At 36.2% G+C, this 26172-nt stretch overlaps 1 protein-coding gene and 2 long non-coding RNA genes across 8 annotated transcripts in view; 1 reads left to right on the top strand and 2 right to left on the bottom strand.

The window, feature by feature from the left end:
* Nucleotides 1-26172, top strand: part of septin4a (septin 4a) — a 67052-nt gene that overhangs the window by 13032 nt on the left and 27848 nt on the right. For 2 of the 5 annotated variants that reach the window (XM_048167166.1, XM_048167165.1), the window contains exons 8-13: nt 864-998; nt 1130-1247; nt 1410-1511; nt 15907-16221; nt 16356-16452; nt 16537-16623. In XM_048167166.1, coding sequence (XP_048023123.1) covers nt 864-998; nt 1130-1247; nt 1410-1511; nt 15907-16221; nt 16356-16452; nt 16537-16623 — 854 coding nt within the window. Of the gene's footprint in view, nt 1-863; nt 999-1129; nt 1248-1409; nt 1512-11891; nt 12253-12396; nt 12405-13359; nt 13543-15906; nt 16222-16355; nt 16453-16536; nt 16624-26172 lie in introns of those variants that run through there. The other 3 variants (XM_048167167.1, XM_048167168.1, XM_048167169.1) reach the window with 3 other exon arrangements.
* LOC125253259 lies at nt 5071-9269 on the bottom strand. 2 transcript variants are annotated; one of them, XR_007181395.1, is made up of 4 exons: nt 8651-9269; nt 6641-6653; nt 5691-6549; nt 5071-5600 (listed from the first exon to the last, which is right to left on the bottom strand). It is a non-coding gene; the product is annotated as an uncharacterized LOC125253259 (long non-coding RNA). The 2 variants fall into 2 exon arrangements; XR_007181396.1 differs by lacking the exon at nt 6641-6653.
* On the bottom strand, nt 21054-22391 carry LOC125253260. The gene is made up of 2 exons (XR_007181397.1): nt 22148-22391; nt 21054-21177 (listed from the first exon to the last, which is right to left on the bottom strand). It is a non-coding gene; the product is annotated as an uncharacterized LOC125253260 (long non-coding RNA).

The raw sequence follows: 26172 nt of genomic DNA, 5'->3' as shown, positions 1-26172 counted from the left end.
GTTAATTGAATCAACACTCTTACTTCAGCAATAAAAAAAAGAAAAAAAAAAAAAAGAAACACAAATGTGATGCTTATCTAAAGTTATTTTTGCTTATTAGTATTGTTGAATTGGATCATCAAAGAACAGCAGCAAAGATATTGGTTCATAAAGTGAGATTAAATACATAAAGTATATTTGTCTAATTTAAGTAACATATTTAATTATTGCAGGTTTGCTTAATATTCTGAGTTTGCATTTTGCTGTTTTTATTCATTTTGAGGAATACTGAATCTGTTTTCGTCCAAGTGAGATGAGTAAATGCCTCCTCACATTTAGATTAGAACTACAATAACCGTCATGTTTCCGAAGCGCACACAATGCCTCTGAACCTTTTCACAATTTCTTTCAACACGGGGACAGGAGAGCTTTCAGTCAGTAAATGGGAAAACAAAGTAACTTGCGTTACTTATTTGAAAAGTAAGATATTTTGTTCTACATTTAAAAGTAATGCATTACTTTAGTTACTTGAAAAAAGTAATGATTACAAAACTTGTGGTACTTGTAATGCATTACCCCAACACTGGTTTCTGGTATAAAATTCAGGTCATCATTTGAGCTTATATTAGGCTATGTGACTAGAGTCTACATCTCATGTGAGTGTGTTAATTTAAACATAGTTTAGTGCTATTAATAATGTTTGTTTTTTTTTTAAATAAGAAAGCAATTCTTCAAATATTTTGACATGTTATGCATTGAGTTGAAAATGCTTTTTAAGAATTATTATGCTCTATTTTTCCTACTTTTACTCTTAGTTACTTGGGTCCTGTTAAAAGGAATTATGAAACATTCTAAAAGGTATTTAGACATGGTTTTGCTTGCAGCTGGAAGGCCGCAGTTTATTATGTCGACCAGCAGATGGAGAAGTACCGCAGAGATGAGATCGGGCTGAACCGTAAAAACATAACGGACAACAGAGTGCACTGCTGTCTGTACTTCATCTCACCTCATGGCCATGGGTAAGACCTCTTCTCAACACAGGTTTTGTGGTTATTTCTGTCTTGGGATTTCAACAACCATAAAAATATACTGCAGAGATGAGACCGTCATGTGTTAAGTCAGTTAACAAATGCCCTTTGTGCTTTCTCAGTCTCAAACCAATTGATGTGAACTTCATGAAGGCCCTGGATCAGAAGGTCAACATTGTGCCAGTGCTGGCTAAAGCAGACAGCCTCACTCCAAAAGAGACACGCAATATGAAAGCCAAGGTGAGAATGAGTATGTACTGACAATCTGAGAAAGCCTACATACAGTATATTAAAAGATGTTTCAAAAGTGTATCATAGATATTTTTGAGAACATGACTTCCATTGTCAACAAAAATAACCAGATCTACTATCTGAACAAGTGTATTGCATTTGTTTCCATAGATTTTGACAGAGATTGACAAGTACAAAATCAAGATCTTCCAGGTCCCAGAGTGTGATACGAATAATATTGATCCCTTCAGGCAGCAGGATCTAGAGTTAAAGGTCAGCACTACAGGACACTATATTGTTTTCTTTTGGAAATGAGTCACAGATTTCTTTTTGCTTTTTAAAAGAAGTTGTGATGTATTCCTTGCCTTAGTACACAAAAAAAAGAGTACTTATAAAAATAACATTCTTAAAAAAATTGTATTTTTGCATTTATATTAAGTGTAATTAGCTGAACATTGAGTGTAGAGTATAGGACTTATGTAATTACATAATTATTTCTATTGTCTTTGAAATATGGTGAAATGTACTTTCTGGTACTGACAGGCATTTATAATAAACTAAAACATTAATGTAATTGTAACGAATGTAGCGGTTATTAACAAATTTATGGATGAAATATGAATATAATAATTCATAAGGTTATGAATAAATTATGATTCATATATCGACCCAACGGGGAATTAAACATATATTGTGAATCAATTACAACGAATTATAATCAATTACATATATGATTAGTTCTGGTTTAATAATTATTTAGAGAAACTGTTCGTTTGTCCAGCAAACTAAGTCCCTCACAGAATATTATAAACAGAGTTATTCTCTGGCCATGAAAATAACTTGCTATTATAGCATCAAAGCATAAAGCGATCGAAAAACGTTAAAGTGACTTGGTCTTCAGTTGAAAGAACGAACAGAACAATCGAGCATGAATTAAAGTGTTTAATATATGCAGCTATGACTGAGATTATACGTCTAAAATATATACAGAAGGTATACACATATATATACACAAGAGTGAAAATGAAGAAAAGACAGGGAAAGAAAGATGATCAAAGAATGGCAAATTACCCAGTTAAACCCTTTTGAGAGAGCCAGCACAGAAATCAGTTTAGACAAATTTCAGAGAAATGATAATACTTGCTTATTGGTTCAAGTCCGTGTGTAGCAGTTTCAATGCGCCTGGCTGGGTTGGTCCTTTCAGAGAGGGTTTCTCCGGCGGGGTTTTCAAAAGAGGTTTAAGCTTAAGTAACTTAGCCGAAGAGAGAGAGAGTCTAAGGAAGTGGTCCTCCCGAACTGCGCGCGTGGTTGGGAAGCGCGGTCACCTGAGGCGTCCGTGCACGAGGTGCTCGTGAGTCAGTCGGGAGACAAAGGAGAAGAAGAAGAGAGAGCGAGCGAAGGTGTGTGTCGTTGTCTTTATGGAAACCCAAGCTAACACACCTCCTGAATTGTAGCGACCAATAGATGCGCAGCACTATTTGGCGGGCAAAGTTGCTTTGTTTGTTCTCCTAGCTGAATTTGCATACTTGATGACTATCAGCCCGGATTTCGAGATCGAGTGCTTTCTTCACAGTATCATTAAACACATAGAAAAATGCAGATGTCAGCCATGTGACCCACCTCAGTGAATAGCTCGAGTCCATAGCTTTACGGAGAGATCAAACTCGACAGATCAGAAAGGCATAGACAAGAAGTTATGGTTTACAGACAGGATTCCCCTATTAAAATGCACACTAGCACAAATACACTCATTTAAACACTAGGAAACATGCCTAGGCTCTAAAATATATCATATATATATTCCAGCATAGTGGTAGTTCATATATACAGTTAAAAATGTATGATTGTGTGTTTCTGCACTGTAAAAATAAAAGGTGCCTGTAGGAACCTTTTGGGGTTCTTCACTTTGCCACACCGGCGGAACCGTCTGTAGATCCTCTAGGCACCCTTTCAAAAGGGCTGGTTCTCTGAGGAACCACCCAGGTTTCCTGAGGAACCATATATGAAGCATTGTGTGGAACCGCTTTGGGTGCCTCCAGGAACCAAATTTCATTTTTTTTAAATTATTAATTTATTTTCATGTTGGTACTATGGTTACCCTTAACTTCTATTATAATAAATAAATTGAAAGACTGCAAATGCAAAATGCAAAATAAAAACTGTTTATTGCATATAGATGAATTTTATTACATACACTTTAAGGCACTTAAAAAAAGCAATAGGCTTAATATCAATACACATTTAAAAAATAGGGTAATACATAAGCAACATGAATAACCAACCATTTATAAACAATAGGCAATACAAGAATAGACATCTCAACAAAATGCATGGAAACACAAATGTCCCATGTAATAAATCAATGTTTAAAAAATGACATTAAAGTATTAGTTAGCCCAAAAATGAAAATTGTGTCATTAATTACTCACCCTTATGTCGTTCCACACCCGTAGGACCTTCGTTCATCTTCGGAACACAAATTAAGATATTTTTGATGAAATCTGAGTGATTTCTGTCCCTCCATTGACAGCTACGCAACAACCAATTTGACGTTTAAAAAAGTTCATAAAGAGATAGTAAAAATAATCCATATGAATTGAGTGGTTTTGTCCAAATTTTCTGAATAAACTCAATCACTTTAAAGCTGCGCACACACTTAACGATTGTAAGGCCGATTATGAATGTAAATTGATACTTATGACTGATTGCGCTCAAACCCGTCCAGTCAGAGCCAGTTGCGTTCAGTCTGCGATTACAGTCGGTGTTCAAATTCCATGTGTAAGTATTTAAATCTCCTTGAGTCGCAGGAAACAATCGCTGTATGTTGAGCACAGTCTTAGAATGTTTTAGCTAGTCATTAAATGTGTGCCCGGCTTAAATGGTGAACAGATTTATTTTAAGCTTTTATTCACATGTAAACATTGATCTGCGAAAAAAAAAACAGAAGCTCAACCGAACCACCTCATTGGTTCTTGCTAAAGGTCAAACGTGCTGTGTAACACAAGAATGAACCTCGTTGGTTCTTGCACGTTAAACAAACATGTTTAAGCTTCCATTTACCACATTTACACGCCAGTAAGACCTTCGTTCATCTTCGAAACACAAATTAAGATATTTTTGATAAAATCCGATGCCTCAGTGAGGACTCCATTGACAGCAAGACATTTAGCACTTTCAATGCCCAGAAAGCTACTAAAGACACATTTAAAACAGTTCATGTGACTACAGTGGTTCAACCTTAATGTTATGAAGTGATGAAAATACTATTTTTGCGCCAAAAAAACTAAATAACGAATTCATTCAACAATTTCTAGTGATGGGCGATTTCAAAACACTGCTTCATGAAGCTTCGAAGCTTTACAAATCTTTTGTTTCAAATCAGTGGTTTGTAGCGCATATAAAATTGCCAAAGTCATGTGATTTCAGTAAACGAGGCTTTATTACGTGATAAGTGTTTCGAAATTTCAATGGTTCACCACTGACTTTGGCAGTTTGATACACGCTCTGAACCACTGATTCAAAACTAAAGATTCATAAAGATTCAAAGCTTCATGAAGCAGTGTTATGAAAATGGCCATCACCAGATATTGTTGAATAAAGTTGTTATTTTGTTTTTTTTGGCACACAAAAAGTATTCTCGTCACTTCATAACATTAAGGTTGAACCACTGTAGTCACATGAACTGTTTTAAATATGTCTTTAGTAGCTTTCTGGGCATTGAAAGTGTTAAATGTCTTGCTGTCAATAGAGCCCTCACTGAGCCACCGAATTTTATCAAAAATATCTTCATTTGTGTTCTGAAGATGAACGAAGGTCTTACGGGTGTGGAACGACATGAGGGAGAGTAATTAATAACAGAAATTTCATTTTTGGGTGAACTAACCCTTTAAGGTGCAGTAAAATTTGCTGCTGTTTGGAAAATGAATTCCAGTAATTTCAATAGAAATCCACACAATCATTAATTTCATGTGTGGTCAAAAATTTCACTATGAGTCCAAGTTGGTTACTCAAATTCGCCAGATTTGACCAACAGAAAGCTGACTGAAAGTGACTCCTATATGAGCTCCATCATATAATACGTCACTATATTGCTGAAAATGATAAATGGACCTTTTTGCCTGCGTGATTTCACAGAAATGTCACAAATGTGACTGCACCTTTACTCGCGGCAACATAAAATCCAATCAATAATAAAATCTTCACAAGGTACATTTGAGGTAATTAATCAGAAAAGTAAAAAGGTACAGCAACTTTGTTTTCTGCTAGGCTTCTTTTTCCTCTTTTTTGGTGGATGATCCAGGCACTTCAATGATTTCCAGGTCTACAGGGGGATTTTTGTTTCAGTATACTAGGCCAAGATCCCTGCAAAGTACAAAATTTACTGTTAGTAACATTATTAAAGTGATAGTTGTAAAATTAAAATAATTTCCTCAGCCTTGTAACATTTCAAACCTGTTTGACTCTGTCTGTGGAACCCAAAAGCAGATCTCAGGCATAATGCAGTCACCGTTCAATTTCATTGCATGAAACACAAACAGAAAAAAAATTGTGTAAATCATTCATTAATCAATTCAAGTCTCATTCAATTCAATGCATCAATCTATGTAAAATGGATAAATATTCTAAGCTCCAAAAATGTCCAAGAAAAGATCCTAAAAAGTATCATACGAGTGCACAAATCATGTGTTATGAGTTGTGTTGTAAGTCTTCTGAAGCCACACAATATCTTTCTTTTTTCTTTCTTTGTTTTTATAAAAAAGACTAAACTTGAAGATGTAATTTCAAGTTCAAATGTCTTAAATTCAAATGCAAATGATTAAGGCATAAGAAAAAAGGCATCTAGCATCATTGATGCCATACCTGTCATATTATTTATATGAGTAACGTGAATGAGATTTGAGAGCACGAGGGAAGATTTTCAGAGAATAATGGATTAAATTTGTGTCTGTTCATCACAAATAGCTATTGTATGACTTCTAAAAACTAGGAATATAGTGTATGAATGGTTTTAAGTTAATTTTGAAGTTTCCTATACCCAATCACTTTTGATAAATGGAAAAGAGCAGCTTAAAATTAAATTAATATCCCTTAACCTTACTTCTAAAACTCACCACATTACAGCACCTTGTATATCTTGATCTGTGAATATCTCCCAAACTGTCATTGAAATTAGATTTACAGTAGGTAGGTAAAGTTAAAAACACAAGTACACAGTCAAACATAGGCTACAATTTCACACAGAAAATTGTAATTCAATACTTACATGGTTCAGGTACTCTAACATTTCGAGATTATTTCAGAAATGGTTGTTCTGGGAAAACAAAATAACAAAGCTGATTATATCCATGCACAACATTAAAAGATAAAAATGTACTGGCCAGTAAAGAACTTTAAAAGGGTACTATTGGAGAGAATCTGTAGTAAATAAACAAAAACTATATTAACCATTTGTGTTATTCTGTATGCCTAATAACAAAAGCCAATGACGACAGGTATCAGCAAACATAGTAATGTTGGCAATTTGAAAACACAATTACGTTGAATGACTAAAAAAAAAAAAAAATCTTAGACAATAAGTCAATGAACTCCGTTTGTAGCGTAAAGTTCATTAGATTCGTTAGCATGGCAGCTAAAACGGCTAAATCATTCTTAACGACATACTAAGGGGTAAACACTGTAAAAACATAGTATTGTATAATAAATGAAGATAATGTGTATGTGTTTGCACCAGTGGCGAGGCTACAGAAGGGCCAGGGCGGCACTGGCCCACCCAGATTGATGGCTGGCCCACCCAATCAAAGGTGCCAGAATATTTCATTTTATTTCCAGACACTACTTGGGTCTGGAAATAGTCATATCTGTTGCGAAGGCCTATATATGATTTGAAAAATGTATTATTAAAAGTACATATAACATGATATGTTTATATTGCGCCGGTAAACTCAGCTTTCCAGAGTCGCGGCGGCAGCTGTTTCTATGCAGCGTGCGTCACCGTCCATGAGTCGCGTTTATAATAGCCTACGTGTGCCGGTTTGTTTTAATTTTTACCGTGATTGATTAGCCTATTTATTCAACAGTAACAATGTATTCTGTGGTAGTCAGCTGTGTGTAACCAATTTAAAAATGAAGTAATGACAATTAAATTAAATCGAGCTTTGGTTCAGTATCCTTCCCCCACACCATTATGACGGTAACTCTCCAAACAAGCAAATGCCCCCCCCCATGTTATTCCCGATGTGATCCGTCAGCTCCAGTCCACTAATTTGGAGCGGTTAAGGCCTAAGCGGACTTCTTTTCCCACGTTCCCCTCCGTCTCGCGCACAGTTGAGCGCGCAAATCTTTCTAAGATACTCATTTGCCCTTGAGCGCGCGGGCCTTTCAACTTTGCCCATGAGCTCGGAAAGACGCGTTCGGACGCATGCACACGCGGTCCATGGTCATAAAAATTCGGCTGCGCGGACACTGTTCAGGGAGTCAAAGCTAGTCCACGGTCTAGTAAATGTTTCTTGCTTGCGCCGACTGAAAAGACATGAGACAAGAGAGACTCGGACATTGCAGTAAACACGGAACGGTCTGTGCGTGAATTTGGATAAAACAGTTAATCGATTTGATGCCGCGTCCGAATGCCGTTTATTCCTTCACAGTGGCATATAGTGGATGGGCATGCAGGGCTATTAATTTTTTTTATTATTATTATCATGCTACTTTTATTATTAAATTAATATTGCAATTAATTTGCCCCGCGATATCATAGCGCATCACCGCATAACCGACGCGCTGCGAGGACAATAAAATATTAATTAGATAGCTCCTCATTTAAAGAACAACTTGTTTAACACGAAATACTTCTCAAATTAACGAAACCTTTTTTCTTACTATGGGCCACAAGAGAAATATTAAGAAAATAAATTAGAGTCATCTCTCATCTCTAAGGGAATATGCGCCGTTATTGCAGCGTCGGATGCCAAAAACTCAAGTCAGGTTTTTACTTTGTTTCTGTAGTGAATAATTGACTGGAGTTTGAGACTTCTTCACCCACATAACTCTCACGCAAAGTTTGCACATTGGTTGTGTGATTTCCTGGCTCGTCTTCATTGGTTTAAAATGGAAATTTTTTCAATATTGCGACGTGGCACTTTTCTTTATTGCTCGCAAAATGGTGGACACTGATTCACATATCATCCACGTCATTTCCCGTGATAATAAAATGAAGTGAATAAACAACAAGCTCTATATATATATATATATATATATATATATATATATATATATATATATATATATATATATTAGAAAAAAAATAGAGGTCCACCCTATTTCACCAAGGTCCACCCACTTAAAGATTTCTGGCCTCGCCACTGGTTTGCACATATAGTGAGTAGACTGCGTGTTTATATTTCGAGTTTACAAACCTTATAACGGATAGCCGAGCAAACCGCGGATGCGGCGGCAGGCTTTGATGAGGGGAGCCGTTACTTTCAAATCCGATGATGATGATGATGAGGTGAGCTTTTGTGCGCGCGAGCAGCGCGAGGATCACTGAAGCGATGACAGCAGAGGAATAGCAGCAGTTCCGTGACAGCATAATCATTTTTATCCTCCTCTTGTTTCTTTTTCATATAATAATAATAATAATAATAATAATAATAATAATTATTATTATTTAAGCTTTAAATTAAATATATAAAATATACAGAATAAATGTATGCCTATGTAGGCTATAGGCTACTTAATCAAACTTAAGTATATAAAAAAATAATAATAAATAAATAAATTAATAATAATAATAATAATAATAATAACAATACATGTTCAAAGCTGTACATCTTATTGTGGCCTCACAGAACTTTTGGGTTCCTCTAGATGCTGGCTTTTAAAAAAAGAGATCTTCCAGGAACCATGTAAATGTTTACAGATCTTACAAGAACCCTTTTATAGAATTTGAGTTCCTCGAACTTCCCCCAAAGCACTTTGAGGTCTCATAGTAATGAAAAGGTGACTCCAGAACCTCAGAACAGAATACAAAGTGCTTAAAGGATCCTATAAGTACCTGCAAGAACTGTATAGACTGTCAATGGTTCCACCAGTAACCCCACTATAGGAGAAAGAGCTTTGAGGCACTTAAAATACATTTTGAAGTTCCTTGAGTATCCAAAAGGATATTTGAGGCACCTTTAGTTTTTACAGTGTGTATGTGTCTGTGTGTGTGTTTTTGTGTGTCCCTGTGTGTGTGGGGTGTTGGAATGTGGATCTGGTCAGTCTCTGGGGGGGGGGGTGGGGGGGGGGGGGGGGGGGGGGGTTGCTCCTTTTGAAGTCACCAAAGTGAGGAAGTTGGACTTTTCTGTTTGCCGTCGCAGGCCCACAAACCTGCCGAAAGTCACAGCCGTCCGGCGCCGATTTAGTGATTTATAAACAAAGTTCACCAGGTTAAAAGCGTTCTGAAAACTCCAAAGTTTATTGACTCTGAACGGATCCATCCAGGCGTTACATAATTTCTATTGAAACTTGTATGTCATGTATTTAAATATATATTTTTAATTACACATTTGTAATGATGAAGTTGCAATTTACTACATTTATAATATATTATCTTTAAATGTAATACCGTATAAATGTAACTGTAATACAGTTAAAATTATAATCAAGTACTTTAAATGTACCTTTTAATATGTTAGGCAACACACTCTAGATTAATATGTGTACATTAATGTGTAAATTAACGTGTACATCTTTAAAGTAAAACAAAAGATTATTAAAATTTAATGATTTAAACTTTTTATTTGACATTGATTACAAAGTGCACTTTTTAAAAGTGTGCGTAATGAAAGTGTAGATTTATTTATTTCATTAATATTACATTATCTGCAAAGCAATTTAAAAATTTGCTTTTAAAATTTGACATTCAGTATAATTAAAGGTATGTTTTTAATAAGGGTTCAGCTTGTTGGCTTTTTGTTATTTTTTATTACCCTTTTGGTGACTGACAGCTCTACAATGTTTCCATGTCCTCTCATAGAGAAGTATACCCTTTGCTGTTATCGGGAGTAATACATTAGTAGAGAGAGACAGCAGAAGAGTTCGAGCCCGTGTCTATCCATGGGGTATTGTAGAGGGTATGTTTACTCACACCATGAGATGTCATGATGTCATGTCATTATGCTTGAGGTAACATTTAAGATAACAAGAATAGATCTTGAAATTATGTCATTGTGTCTGTCATTATCATGTTGTTTCCAATGTGTATGACTTCCTTCTGTGAAACACAGGAGAAATTGTAAAGGATTACACTGCTCTTTCCCAAACAAAGAGGAAGAGACCAATTTTTTTATGTTCAAAAATCTTGGAACATAGCAGAGAGGTTGTTTATGGTGGGTGTACTGTATGTAACAGCTCTTATAAACATCGCCATTTTTCTCTCCAACAGTTGAGAATCCATCTCACAGTGATTTTGTTCATCTGAGGAACATGTTGATCCGCACACACATGCAGGACCTGAAACATACGACTCACCATGTATTGTATGAGAACTATCGAATAAACTGCTTGTGCAAGAACCCGTGCTTGGTAAATTAAAAACAAAACAAAAAAACACTAAGACTTACAACTTATTTATCCCTTATCACTGAGAGAATTTATGAGCTTGTTAATATCTTTTATTTTTTATTTTCACCAATAGGAGAATGTGTAAGGATTTGCCAGCTGGATAACAGAAGAGGACAATATGTGTCTCACTAAAACTACAAGATGGAAGAGAGATCTTTAATTTAAAAAAAAAAAAAAAAAATGCTGTGGGAGAAGGAGTTTTGACTAAATTATATCATATAGAATGACTGTTTTATTTTAATAAAACATTTTTTTATTATTATTTAAGCAGTAATTCACCTGCTAATGTAATAGGGCTGACAATTTACCAGACAATTACATTAATTTGAAAATTAATATTGTACATTTTTAATAATAAAAACAGAGCAATTACCCTGTCAAATATATGAGCTCTTTCAATTGCTTTGAGATGTGTGAAAATTGTTGAATATCTGTGGTTAATGAATTGATTAACAGCCTAAAAAAACAAAACTCAATTTATAACCAATGTAACAAAAATATAATCTGCATCTTTTTTACTGCTTTTAACTTTAAATGATCTTAAGTCAAAAAACAACTATCAGTGGAAAGCACATGTATTGTCTTGTTAATTTTATTATTTCACTCTAAATTAACCTACAGTGTATGGTAGACTAATTCATACATATTTTATAGTCAAATGAAATTGTCATGTTATTAAATGTAACATGTTTAACTTGCAGCTAATTGAGTTACTGTAGGCTATACATTCTTTTTTTATAGCCTATGTTACATAGTTTTTACAGTAGGCTATAGCCTTAAACAGAACCTAGTAGGACAATTTGAAATAAAAAAAAAAGATACTCAGTTAGCCAGAAAGGCTATTCCCTTTAAACTGCGGTACATTTACTATTTTTGCATTTGGCTACTGTAAGAAAACTTGTCTTTTCATGGTTATAGCAATTAGTTCAGAGTATGCTACGCATTTATTATTTACTACTTAGTCCAATTGTTTCCGTTTTTAATTGGTATTTTAAACGCATTATATTTATTATATTATACTGACAAGCAAACACTATGACGCGAACCAACGCATCTTCACTGGCGTCGGCACCTAGTCGACCAATCAAGCGCGACGCAACTAAAACGCTCCCAGTATACTGCAAGTGAACGCGACGCACAGCTCTCACTGATAGCTTTAAACAGTTGGCTGTGCTGGTTTGTGTGTGCTGTACCTTTGCTTTTCTCTGAACATTTGGTGTCAGGAAAGTTGCGTTAACTTAATTGCGGAGATTTTTCTGGACTAATCTCCACAGATAAACTCCACATTGAGGAAGTTTTACTTAGGTAAACATCAACAGCACTGACAAGTGGATGTAAACTCTGTCTGGTAAAATGGAGCACCTGTCGTCGACCACCAACCGGTTCGTGAATGCGATGTACAGACAACGCGGTAAGGGTTTTTATAAACACGATATATTTTCTAAATTATGGATTTGCAAATATAGGTCAAAAATGCATCTGACCGATTTTACATTATTTTGGAAACTTTAATATGGTCTCTTTCTCTCTGTTTACACACTTTCATTGACTCCAGATCCTGAGGTATGAATGCATAACAATTCAACTACTCATTTATGATTGAAATGTAATTAGAGTTGTAACAAAACAATCAAACTGTGCCTGCAGTCTCGACCCCCACTTCTCTAGAACCACACTGGAGGAGATCAGAGCATTAGTGAGGTATTAATGTGTCTGGACTAATGAACAGTGACAGGCTGGATGCAGGTCACGTTGTTTGCATTAGAGTCTGAGCGACTTCCTGTGTTGAAGCTGTGTTAAAGCTGTGTTAATGTGTGACGTTCAAACCTGTTGAGCATACACTGTAAAAATGGTTCTAATTTTAACTGTAAAAGTACAGTTAAAACCTGTTAGTTGGTTAACAGTAAGTTCCCTTACTACATACGGGCGAAAACAGTAAAAATATCTAATCTAACATTTAATTAAATATAATTTTACAGTAAAATTGGAGAAAATTGGATCTTGACAGCCCCAGCCCACATTCACTTTTTTTCCCCTATGGAATTAAAAAGCCGGTACATTCTTTTTTGTAGGGATGCACCGATCCGCCTTTTTCACTTCCGATACCGATCCCGATACCTGGGATTCAGTATCGGCCGATACCGATCCGATCTTCAAGTAATAAGAAAAGCGCTAAATTACCTAATAAACTGTATGCCTCACTTAGGGCTGTGACGGTCGGCATGACAACCGCGCCACCGCGGTTGTGGAGTGTCACCGGCGGTAGTGTGGCGTGTATATAATATATAATCTCAAAGGTCGGGTTAACCGAGAATTTTCCGTCATTGATGGAATTTTTTTTAGCAGTGATGGAAAAAATCTGCAGCCTGTCCGTCATTTTGACAGATTACTGAGGCTGATGTAACTTAACTGTAATTCCCACCCCTGTCCAGTAGGTGGTGAGTGTGCTCCAGTGTGGCAGCAGAGCGCGAGTTCAGTCTCCAGAATAAAATGAAAACGATGCCTTTGATTACACACACCCAGTTTGTCCATTTTATTATATATTATATTATAATACTTATGCTTACATAAAGTTTCAAATCTGTTTTGTTTTAAATAGTTTTTATTTTTGTTGTTGCTGACTAAGTTTATGGTCAATGAATGGCTTTTCCTACGTGACATTGTTTACAACACTGATTGAACTGACGTGATACAGATTTCGGTAAGCTACTGCAACTTTCATCATATTTTTTGATTTTCATTCATGTTTATTTCCTTCTGTAAAGTAGTAAAGAAGAAGAGATGATCACGTTCACTCACGATCCTCAAAAAGTGTTGAGATGAGATGTAAGATGAAAACTGAAAAGTGACGCAGACTTTAGCTTTTCATAATACTTTCTTTTCATAATATAAATAATTGCATAGCCTATGCCTATTTGTTTATCTTATACGTTTGTGAATACATATGAAAATGTGGACGAAATCAGAAGCTATTAAATGTCTTATAATTAAAATATAAAAATTAAAATGATGCAGCAACATATGATAGATAGGACAGAACAAAAAAAAATGCTATTAAACAATCTTTCATTGCGCAAAAATATTATAATATGAACGGCTCCCATGAGCGGCACAAAGCACTTTTATGCGTATCCCGTGTGCAGAATGATGTGCTTGAAGCACCATGGAATCAGCGCGCAGCGGCAGCGCTCCGCAGTGAAAAGTTCAAAGCACAAAGTGAAGAAATATTGATGCGTATTGTATTACCGGTATCTTGATTAAGTATAATAATAGAAACATTGATTCATCTTGGAGAGAGTTTCATTGTGTTGACTGTCGTAACTGAACGCGACACGCAGTCTGAATGCTGAATGGAGAGTGACTGACAGCCGCAGCGGAGGGAGGCCTTTACGTGAACTTTAATTTAACAACTAAAATATTCATCTGTACCTCAAATTAAACTATGGAATGGCTTCAGAACACTTGGAATATAGTGCACAGAAACTTTATGGTGCTTTTTAATGTGTTTGTGCCTTTTGTAGAGCTTAACAACAACAGAATAGTACACGCACAATATCGGATTTTGGATCGGTCCCGTCCGGCCGATACCCGATCCGGCAAAAATGGCAGTATCGGCGCCGATACCGATCTGAATATCGGATCGGTGCATCCCTACTTTTTTGTGTTTCATGAATAGGTTTAGAACAACATGAGGACATGAAGGTGAGAGAACTGATTTTTGGGGTGAACATATGATAAAACAATGTTATGAATGATTAAAGGCCACTTATGATTTTCTCTTATAATGCTTCCAATACACTTCATTATTATGAAAGTAAATGGGGACTGGATCTGTCAACCTCTAAAATGACCAAATAAATAAATAATTAAAAATGATAAAATAAATAGCACCAAATAAGTTTATCAGTCTGCTTCTCACACAAATGCTTTTGAGTTGTTTTTTTTTTTGTCATTTATCCATTTGACATTGGTGTGGATATAGATGGTTAATTAGTAGGGGTGTAACGATACGATCCGATACATATCACAATACTGACCTCATGATACAATATTTTTGTAATACTCCAAGACATGGTAAAAGTTAAGTACTGTTAATTAAAATGCTACATTTGGTATCACATTGGGGGTGGAAATGAAAAGGCTTGGACTTGGTGCTGGTAACCAAATGCACAGGACAATGGTGACACCAGAATAAAAATATTCATGATTCTGAAACTGAAAATACAGAATTATTTTAGACGAATATTCTTGCACTCTGTCACTGACTATGTCACTGAACTATACTCAATACAGATTGTCACTATCCACGATACATATTGTTGCGTTTTTGTATTGCAATTTATATTGTGACGCAATATATTGTTACACCCCTACTAATTAGATGAAAAGAAGAAACGGCCAATCACAATTCATCATACAATTAAATAGGCTACAATAACATAATACCAATCACAATTCAGTGTGAAAAGACATGCAAGAAAGAAGCTCAATCACAATTCATTATGAAAATATTAGAATAATGACATATTTGTCTGTATATTTTAAACATTCAATGGAATATTTTCCAAATTTAATCTTAGATTTCATATTTAATGACATGAATATCAAAATAGATTGCACTTCTAAAACTGAAGATACAGTACTATTTTTAAATGCAGGTTATCATGGTCAGAAAACCTTTGTTGTGCTTGCTCTTTTGATATACAAACACAGAAAAAAGTGGTACTTTGCACAGTATGCCGAAATATCATGTCCACAAATAAAGGCTGGATAGTATGTGCACCACTGAGTTTATTGAGACTGAAGTGCTAATAAACAATATATTACTACACTTTTACTATGGATTATGTGCTGAGCATCCATGCTGGATTCTGAAGTCGGGTTGTTGTGCGTCCCCTGAGTTTCCCTGTCGCACCACCGACTTGAGTGGGCATTCCAGTTAAAAGTTCCTACTGATAACTAGGAATCTTCCAAGGATGAATGGAATGCACCATTAGGTCCAAACAGATTATTTAAAGTTTATCTAAACTAAAACTATAAAGTAATTTGTGTCCTGCATCTGCAGTTGTCTAGTTTAGCCATAGAAGACTGTGAGGATGCTGAACTGGCCTATACCATGAGAGACCTGCCCCCTAGAGCCGGTCACACTTTCCCTGGACATGAGACACCCATGATGGACAGGGAGCCCGACGGCAGCACCCACCCTCACACCCCAGGGACGCCCACTTTCACACGACCAGTGAGCAGAAGTCTCCTGGGCTCTGAGCCGGAGTTACCCCACCGTGGCCAGCTCAGCTCCATGAGCTCTCTGGATTCTCCCCTGAGCCCCTCTCGCCCGAAAAGTCCTTGGGGCAGATTTGACCCCTATGACTCCACTGAGGTAATGTTAATGCTCTGTATGTGGTGTAATGTTGATTCAGGCAATTATATTGCTTGCTTCGAACTTGATTTTAAAAATCCAGGTTCACTTATTTTGAAATCAAATCACTGTCTGAGATTTTTCTTTTTTTTTAGGATCAAGATAAGGAGTATGTTGGCTTTGCAACGCTGCCTAACCAAGTGCACAGAAAATCTGTGAAAAAGGGGTTTGCCTTTACTCTTATGGTGGCAGGTGAGATCATCGGATGTCAAAGACAGATAGCCAAAGTAAAAGTTATATTTGATGTCCTATAAAACCTTCTTTTGATCCTTCCAGGGGAGTCAGGTTTAGGGAAATCTACACTAGTCAACAGTCTCTTCCTCACCAACCTTTACAAAGACAGGAAAATGCTGAATGCTGAAGGTAAGTGTCTGGGTTATTATTGTTAACTAAAACTAAAACCATAAAAACCTTTTCATTACTTGAAATAACATAAACTGAGTTATTTATTTATTTAACTGAAACAAAATACATAAAAAAAAAAAAACACATTCACATATTTCTCGTTAAAATAATAGTCAAACTAAAACTTAATACAAACTGTATATACATTTAAAAAATAATAAAAATGGCAAAAACACACAACCCTCTGCAATGCATATGCACTCGCATAAGCGACTACATTTTCATGTGAGGCGACTAAATGTCTGTCGTTAGCCATTGGCTAATAAATTGTTAGATTTTGCCAGTGTTTGAGTTGGAGGCCAAAGGCTCGTTCACAAAGAAAGCGTCTTTACACCTAAAAATGTGAGATGCAGCACTCAGGAATGGTTTAAAAAAAGCGCAATAATGGAAATAATAGAAATAGGCAAACAGCAGAATAGATAGATACTATTTTTGACATGATAAAAAAAAGAAAATAACTGCACTGGCTATCCAGACACAGCCACTCTGAGCGCCTCAGCCTTGTAGCCTTTAAATAAAACATTTGCCATGCCAAATTGCTACTGTAAACAAAATCTCACAAAATCTCACAATGCTTACCTCCAGGGTCATCTGATTGGTCCACAGTTATGAAACTGAGCGGCGCTTCGAGGAAAAGTTGAAATCTTTTAACTAGGCACTGCAAAACACGTAACACACGAGCGTAATGGTCATACACGTCCATCTAGCGTAGTGTTTCTCAACGGGGGCGTTCAGAGAACAACGGAGGGCGTTGGAAGCAAGATTTTTAAAAGGGGGGCGTTCAGGTGTTCTTGGGGGGCGTTCACGAGTTTACGCTAAAGATCCAGGCAAGACAAGATTAAACGTGTAATTACTTGCAAAAGAATTGCCTACAACATTCTAAAATCTGCCAGTTTAACGCAACATATAAGCTAGGCTATGTATCGTTTCTTTTGCAACGATTATTTTTCCAGTCATAGACCAGCGCTCAAGCGCTGACATGAATTCAAGTGCACAAAAATGTGTTTCGCGCTGACAACAATCCGGTGGTGGCTTGAATCCAGCGCTGACTAGAACCACGCAACGGAGGAATGGAAAGTTGACAAGCCATTAAAAAAGTAGCCTACTGACTTAAGAACCACTTGTATTTTCAAATATTTTCAATAAATCATGTTCCCATTCACTCCGGTGACGAATTTTAAAATGAATGAAACTAAATTCTATTTGTAAGGTAAAACTTTTACATTTTTAATGCCTAATGCCAAAAAGTTTTCTTTGTTCACAAAGTAATTTACTAGGCATTATTGTTAACTCGCAAGACTGTAAGGAGAAAATGACAATTTGATGGATAATTAATTTAAATATATTCTGTAATCACATTTAGGTCATTTCGCCGTCACATCTGAGCGCAAAACGCTGCTTGGATAATTTCAAGATAGGCTAGTTAAAAATAATTAATAATACATTAATAATTTAATAATTGTTCATATGTATTTATTTATTAGAAGATTTTTTTTTATTTTTTATTTTACTTATTATGGACACAAATTAATCATGACAAACCAAATAAATTTGAATTGAATTAATTATACCATGGATTATAACATTAAGCTGATACCAAGGTATTTAAGCCTATAATTATAACATAATTTGTTATGAAAAATCATGATTGCATTTATTTATTTTTTTCCAAAGTAAGATTAATGTAAGCAGCTTCTTGCAATACTCACCTAAATGCGTAATAAATCCTAAGTGCACACATTAGCGCTGAAATGACCGTATAGCAGCCTATGGTCATTTTTACTGTCCAGAATTATCAAAGAAATTCAATAGGCAGACGCAGATTATCTTGAGTTTTGCGTTAGTTCAAATGCGCGTTAAGGTGATGGAAACCATTGGCATACTCATGGTGTGTAGTGACCATTTGTGCGTAAAACACCATGGCATTATGTATTAGGGCTCTCAAGTTTTGAACTGAGTTCAGAGTGAGATTTCGGCGGAGGCGGCGGCGGCAGCGACGGGGGTTTGGGGTGGGACGGGGGTCTGATATGAAAAATGACACATTCGTAAAAAAATTTTAATTGCACATTAATTAACACAAGAAACAAGTCTCTTATGTAAATGTGCCAGATTTAGCCATTCTGGCTAATTTTCATCTGCAGTCCCTGGCAGGTTGATGGTAAACACACAAACAAAATAAAAAAGTACATACAAAACCAAAAGTAAACAAGAAACCACTATTTATGAAGACATATTTGATTATCCAATAACCACCCTTTTATCATTTTAGAGAAAGAAGCAAGAGATGTAATATTTCTTAGTTCTATGGGTATAGTATTCCAAGTATGTACTGCTCTATAAGAAAATACTGACTGCCCAAAAGCACTTCCTCTATGAGGTATTATACAGTCCCCTCTAGTAGTGGCTCTAGTAGATGAGTTAAAATGTTGTTTAATAAATTCATTAAGTGTAGGTGGGGCCATACCAAATTTTATACACAAGTAGGATATCTGCAAATTTAATCATATTTTCCCAACTTAAAAACCCAAATTTACTTAAAATTTTACAATGGTGATATGAATTAGACCTTTTGTCCAATATTTTCAAAGCCTGCTTATAGAGTCTTTCTAATGATTGCAGAGTAATCCCACTTGTCTGTGTCCAACTGGTCAAACAGTAATTCATGTGTGATAAAATCATAGCATTAATAACTTTGAAGCCTCAGTGGTTAAATTATTCCTAATATGTCTAAAATTCACCAAATTAAATGTAATTCTATTTCCAACTTTTTTAACTTGTTTTTGAAATGTGAGTTGTGAATCAAGTACTATACATAAATATTTATACTCATGAACCACTGATAACCTTCTACCTGCTACTGTAACATCAGGGTCCGGATCTCTATTTGCAGACTTCGAAAAAAAACATACATACAGTTTTACTAACATTAAGATGTAAACAAGAGTTGTTTAACCATTTAGTAATTTTATCCATTTCTGCTGATAATTCTTCTGCAGCTTGCTTCTTACTTTTAGCATGCAAATATATATGTATCATCAGCATACATTTGGCAGTTTAGGTGAACAAACATCAGGCAAGTCATTAATATACAAACTGAATAGCAAAGGACCTAATATGGAACCTTGAGGTACACCAACGGGATTAGTAAGCAATTGTGAAATTGTATTGTCTACTCAAACACACTGTTGTCTATCAGTTAGTTACGTTCTGCACGATAACTGGCGCGCTCTGCTTTACTAGTGTTTTTTCCCGCTCGCTGCTTGAGCTTATAATGCTTTTGTTTTAAATTTTATGTTTTAAACTGGGGCCTGTACCATGAAGCTGGATTAGCTGGCTAGCCAGGTAAGTTTCAGATTAGTTTGCGCCAATCCTGGGTTTTAGGTACCATGAAAGTAACTTGACTTTTAGCGGTGTTTATCGCCATGGTAACTTGCGCTCCACGGCTAACATGCTTCAGGGCAGGTTATGTTCTGGTCAGAGCAGAGACAGAGTTGCGACAACGGCAGTTCAAAACGCTTGATCGTCACGTGATTCGTGTAGCCTTCAGATAGTTCCAGGAAGTGCTTCGGCGGCAATTCAAAAAGATAGGGTTAGAGAGACAGAACCGTGATTTTTGGTAATTTGTAGTCAATAAATGCATCGGTTTACAATATTTATGTAATACACCGACATGTGAATGTAGCATGTGTTTGTAGTTACAGCAATGTTGTTTTTAAAAGATAAAAACCTGCTAATATTTGAGGATTAGTGTTGTCATGCGTTGCCTGCCTTGTTAACATATTTCTGGCTAACATTACCTTGTTTAAAGATCGCGTTGCAGTTGTTTTGAAGTATTTTTATGTTTTTAAACTTGTATGTTAGTTAAGGTCAATCAAGTCATGTTCACTATGGTTTTACAGGGACAGGAGACCTGCAGGTGACAGGTTGTCTTAAAAAACCCATTGCAAACAAGTGAAATGTAAAATTTAATTAAGTGAAATTTAATTAATCTTAATGTTAACAATTCTTATGCACCCCATTCACTTATTATATATTCATACACAATATATTCAATTCTAAAATAAAACATTATACACACATTGACTTTTGCACTGATTTAGTGCAATGGATTTATACATTTATAATAAACTGCATGTCAAGCATTTCGTCTGTCCTTTCCTACATGTTCTTGTAGTCTCCCCGCTATGGTTTGCAGTGTTGCATGAGGATGATCCAGTCACTCAGAGAAAGCAGTATGAATGCATGGTTTCCCCACTGACACGGAAAGGAGAAAGTTATGTTCTAGTCAGCAGGAGCAATCTAAATAGAACTAAAGATTGTGCGCCAAGTTGTGTGTTAATCATATATAGGTGTATCTGCCTTTTTTCACAAAAACCAACACTGGGAACTTTTATGTTTATTAAAGGTTTATTAAAAATAAGGAGCAAGGAAAAGCTTGCAAAATCCAAGGAGCAGAGACTGGCGGTGACAGCATCATTGCATGGAGTCTTCAGGATCTGAATCCCCTTTATGCTTGTATTGAAAGCAAGATAAAAGGAAACAAAATGTGAGAAATTAAATACAGTAGTAGTATATAATATACAGTTTTGGTATTTAGTATGATTTCCCATTTAGCCTAGTGTAATATATATATATATATATATATATATATATATATATATATATATATATAATATTTATTTTTTTTGCTGCTTTTAAGCATTGTTTTTTTAATCTCACTTATAAACTTCCCTCTCCCCATCAATCCAAAAATAGACACATAATAGACAGACAACAGAATCACAATACATTCTCGAATATAAATTCTAAAATAAGGATTTTTTTTCTTTATTACCAGGTGAAAAAAATACTATAGTAATTTATAGTAAATACCATAGTGTTTTTGAACCATACTATAGTAAAGTACTTGAATTAATTTGTTGTGGTAATTCTATAGTTGCTGTGATAATAGAACAACTATAGTAATAAACAAATTAAGTTACCCAATACTGTACTAAGTTTTCTACAACTTTAGGGTATATTATACTACAATAAAAAACTACAGTAAAACAGTACTGCAGTAAAAAACTAAAGTATACTACAGTATTTATTACAGTTTATCAGTTCACTATATTGCAGTATGCTGTAGCATTCATTAACAACGTGTTGTAAATACTATAATATAGTATACTACAATTTACTATAGTATGGTTCAAAAACACTAGTATTTTTTCACCTGGGTTGTACATTTAATATGGAATAAGGATATTCTCATTTTACCACTTTCACCCACCACAAGCCCCAAAGTTATATTTAACCCCGTTTAGAATCCTTTTTCTCTAATTACACAACGATGAATACATTGTTTTAATCTATTATCTAATCTACTATCCCCTGGAACTATTTAATTTAGTGAGCAATATCAGCTAGCATGCTTTAATACACAAGTTAATTTGATTCAGATGTACTGATACTATAAAATCTTATAATTTAAACGGCTTACCTTTTAAAAGTACATCACAAACGGTCTGTTCTGCTGTAACTCTACGGCGCGGCTGCTACTTCCGGGAACTATTGAGAGGCTCCACGAGCCGCCATTGCTGTAAAAAACCGTTCCACTGGAGTCTATGGAGTTGTCGCAACTCTCTCTCTCTATGGCTCTGGTTCTGGTCAGAGATCAAACTGAAATTGGACCAATCAGATGTGAGCAAAGTGACACTGACACACCCGACGCAATAAAGTCACTCCCCCAGTTTCTCTTCCTCCAAATTAAAGGTCATTATATAGTAAAAACAAATATTTAATGATGAAATTGTCTGGTTTTAATGATAATTACTTAGAATTATTTTATGATTTATATATGATTTATAATGATATTATGAATGATCTATATTTTTTATTAATCCATTACATGCAAGTTTAGTTTAACAGTTTTTATTTAGCATTTAGTTTCAAAGAAAATTAATATATATAGATCATATGTAATATAAATAAGCTGTAAATAAACTTTAAATATGACTACGTGACCTTGTATGTTTGAGTCTCTATCGCTATATATTATCAACTATATAAACTAACTTCACAACTTTCACTTGCACTGATAGAGAAAGATAATTTCTTTTATTTGTCCTCTTTCACAGACAAGTATTTTCCATTAGTGTAAATGTGTTTAAATTCTTCATTTTCAGAAAAAGAGTTTTGAATCGCGCTGGCTCTCTCGCGAGAAGTGAATCACAGTTTATTTCTGTTGCAAGGCATGTGATTGTCTGTTTGTCAGTGATGTCACGGATTCATGTGCACGCGCTCCACAAACTCAGGATCAAAGCCTGAGTTGACAGAGAAAGTTGATGATCAGCATCATGGTACCAACAAAGCCAGATTGGAGTGGTTTGGTTTTGTCAACTCGAAACTAATCCTATAACCCTGAGTTTGTTCATCAACCATCATGGTACAGGCCCCTGAAGATAAAACGTAAGCTTGTTGTGTATATTACCTAATCATAAGTTTGTTCAGAAATGGTGACGACAACTTGAATAATTTTTTTTTTAAAAACGTCTCTCATTTTCTCAAAATAATGTAATTTAAATACACAAATATTAGTTTTTTTTATTAGCCCAAATATTCAAATACAATATTTTGGAAAAATGCCCATCCCTACTAGCTAGGCTAGTTCACGTACTCTGGTCAAACTGTTAACTAACCTACCAGCTGCCTGCCAGCGCACAAATATTCCCCAGCAATTTGATGAGATGATTTAGGCCTACTATACTCATAGGATATGGTCCCACGTCGATCACGATCAGTCTGTAGTCAGATGTGAATCAATGTGACTGATCGATGTCCTCTTCTGTAGCTAACTACTTCAGCGAGCATCTGAATCAGTGAACGAGCCCCTGAATCACAGAATGTGTCGTTGGAATCAGAACGTAAACGTTGTTGTGGCGGGAATATCTAAATCTTACCCGGATACAGCAATTCTATTTTCTGATTGGCTGTTCGGTAGCTATATTTTTTTTATTAGATTAACTGGTGCGTGGCAGGGCCTTCTGAACTCTATGGGGAACTCGCTTGATTCCTCTAATATTGGCGCAACTTGTTGTGCGTTATCCTCAAGCGGCAACCTCCCCCTTTCTCTCGTGAAGCCAATACGGAAGTAACTTAAACTGCGATTCATCGACTGGCCGCTAGGGACAGGCTCCAAAAGAGAGCATAATCTCATAGAGTCCCATGTTAAATTGGCCAAGTTCATAGCAGAAAAAAACATGTTTACAAGTTGGTTCAAATTGTGGTTTTGGTCTATACTGCTATTTTTGCCCTTCATGACAACTCTGAGGGGGGTGAATTTTTTATAACTTATCCGTTTAAATTATATTAAGCCTTAAAGTTCTGCATAATTAAGGGCGTGGTCACTTGAGTGACAGGTAGATTGCGCTGCTGTCTGTGAGCCGTCATGTCACCTCAGCTGCCGCTGAATTTGGCATCTCAGCCGTATTTGTGCTCGATTATTTTATACAATTATAAAATATGGCTTGCTGCATAATATGCGAGACTGATGTGTGTCTGTGTAGATGTGCATGCATGGGGAAGAGACACAGAACACACGTTGTTGGATCGTGGCATTGGCTGAAAGTTTTGGTTGTGAGATTTACTACAATGACAATGGCGGGAGGATATCAAAATCCGACAGCACTGCTTGGATATTATAACTAAAACTGCTGCACTATTTTGAAAAAATATATACTTTGGACACGGGCTCATTTGTTTGTTAGATACGATCGTATACAGTTTTACAACATAAAGGCTGCTCAGATTGCATCCTTTCTTGAAGAACGATGACAGAGAGCAGATCATTCAGAAGAAATGTGACATGTTTTTTTGTTTTGCAATGGACACTCATATTTTACCCAAGTGCCACGGATTGGATTCATCTCGCGATCTCTATTAAAAAGGTATGAAGTCCCATTTGATTTTCCATGTTGTTATTTGCACAACCAACACTACTGGTGTTGGAGGATCTATATCTTAAAAAACACCGTAGGTTGACAGTAAACCTTTAGAACGTTCTGATGATTAAACTTATCTTCATTAATATTTTAGATCGTATCTAAGATACATAGATAGCTCCTTTGCTGCTAACATGGTCACGTCGAGCTAGGCGGGCGTGGTTTCAGCAACCAGTCATTTCAGCTCAAACCACCTCCCCGCCTCTTTGCCCATTTTCAGTTATCCGGGAGTGACGTGCGGTGACGCGCAGCTAAGACGGCCGCGGCCTCATTTTCGCTTCAAAACCATAGACAGTAAAAGAAATGGACACAGCGACCCCATTGGAACTCAATTGAGTCAAGTGAAGCCCATTTTTAGCGATTTTTAGCACTTCCGTTTCTGACGCGCAGACTCAAACTAAGCTTGATGACGTCCGCAACCTGTCTGACAGATGTAAATCTTCTAGTAGCTGTGCGTGCAAACTGCCATCGTTAATCTTGCAGAGACGGCGAGCTTGAGCGGGGAGTTCTTTGGCGTGAGTGAGCAGGAGTAAGTATTCTGATTAATTAGTTTGTATAGTATTTTAAAATGTAACGCCAGTACACCATATTAAGTTAATGCATACTATTGCCTGCGAGCTTCTCCTCCTGTCTGTACGGTAATTTCTCTACTGTGCGACAGAGAGTCGAGTGGTTATGACGCAATCGTTAGCTTATTTTTACAAAAAACGTTTCTACGGGGCCATAATGTAACATAGAAGGTAATGGAACCCTTTATACATTGTAGTGTATCTTTGGAAATAAATAATGGACAAATGGAGTCTTTAAACGCCTCAGATGTAAAGTTATTCACTGTCAAAGTGACGCCAAAATGAATGGGAGTCAATGGGATGCTAACGCAAGTGAAGTTCTGCTACAAGATGGCAGCACGCGGCCGACTTCAACTTCCGGTCGACTTCCTTGGGCACTGTTCAAAACTGCTGTTCAGAACTCTATGGGTGACGTCACAGACGCTACGTCCATATTTTTTTACAGTCTATGGTTATCCTGGAGATTTCTCTGCGTGAGAAATACAAAGTGTGGCGTGTGAACGGGATGAAATGCGTGTGTGAGACTTGAGAGCCCTGATGTATTAGGCCCAACAAAGTCTGACAAACAGCCCTCAACATAGAAATCAGATGTTTAAACTCGTAGTTATTTTGTGCGCGAGCGCGTTCATGTGGAAACTGCCAGTGTATGGGCATGTTTAACCAGTATTTCATCAGAGGGCTGTTTCATAAAAGATGCTAAGAAAAGCGAGGATTAAACTCCAAAACCCGACTTGAATTAACCTAACAAATGAATTTGGGCTAAAACGGTTTCATAAAAGGTAATTGAAGTTCACGCAGTCCCGCTAATTCGATCCAGGTTCACCTAGTCAAGATAATTTCGCGTGTACGCTTTTCTTAAGCAGCCCTAGAGGTCGATCATGGATCAAATCGATCCACCATAGGAAACGGCATACGTTTTGTGCTATTTTATACGTTTGAGACATGGTGTTTTCCTT

The sequence above is a fragment of the Megalobrama amblycephala genome, linkage group LG18 (genome assembly GCF_018812025.1).
Source record: "Megalobrama amblycephala isolate DHTTF-2021 linkage group LG18, ASM1881202v1, whole genome shotgun sequence".
NCBI classification, from domain to species: Eukaryota; Metazoa; Chordata; class Actinopteri; order Cypriniformes; family Xenocyprididae; genus Megalobrama; species Megalobrama amblycephala.
Note: the sequence above shows the minus strand (reverse complement) of the source record. Positions and strands in the feature narration are given on the sequence as shown.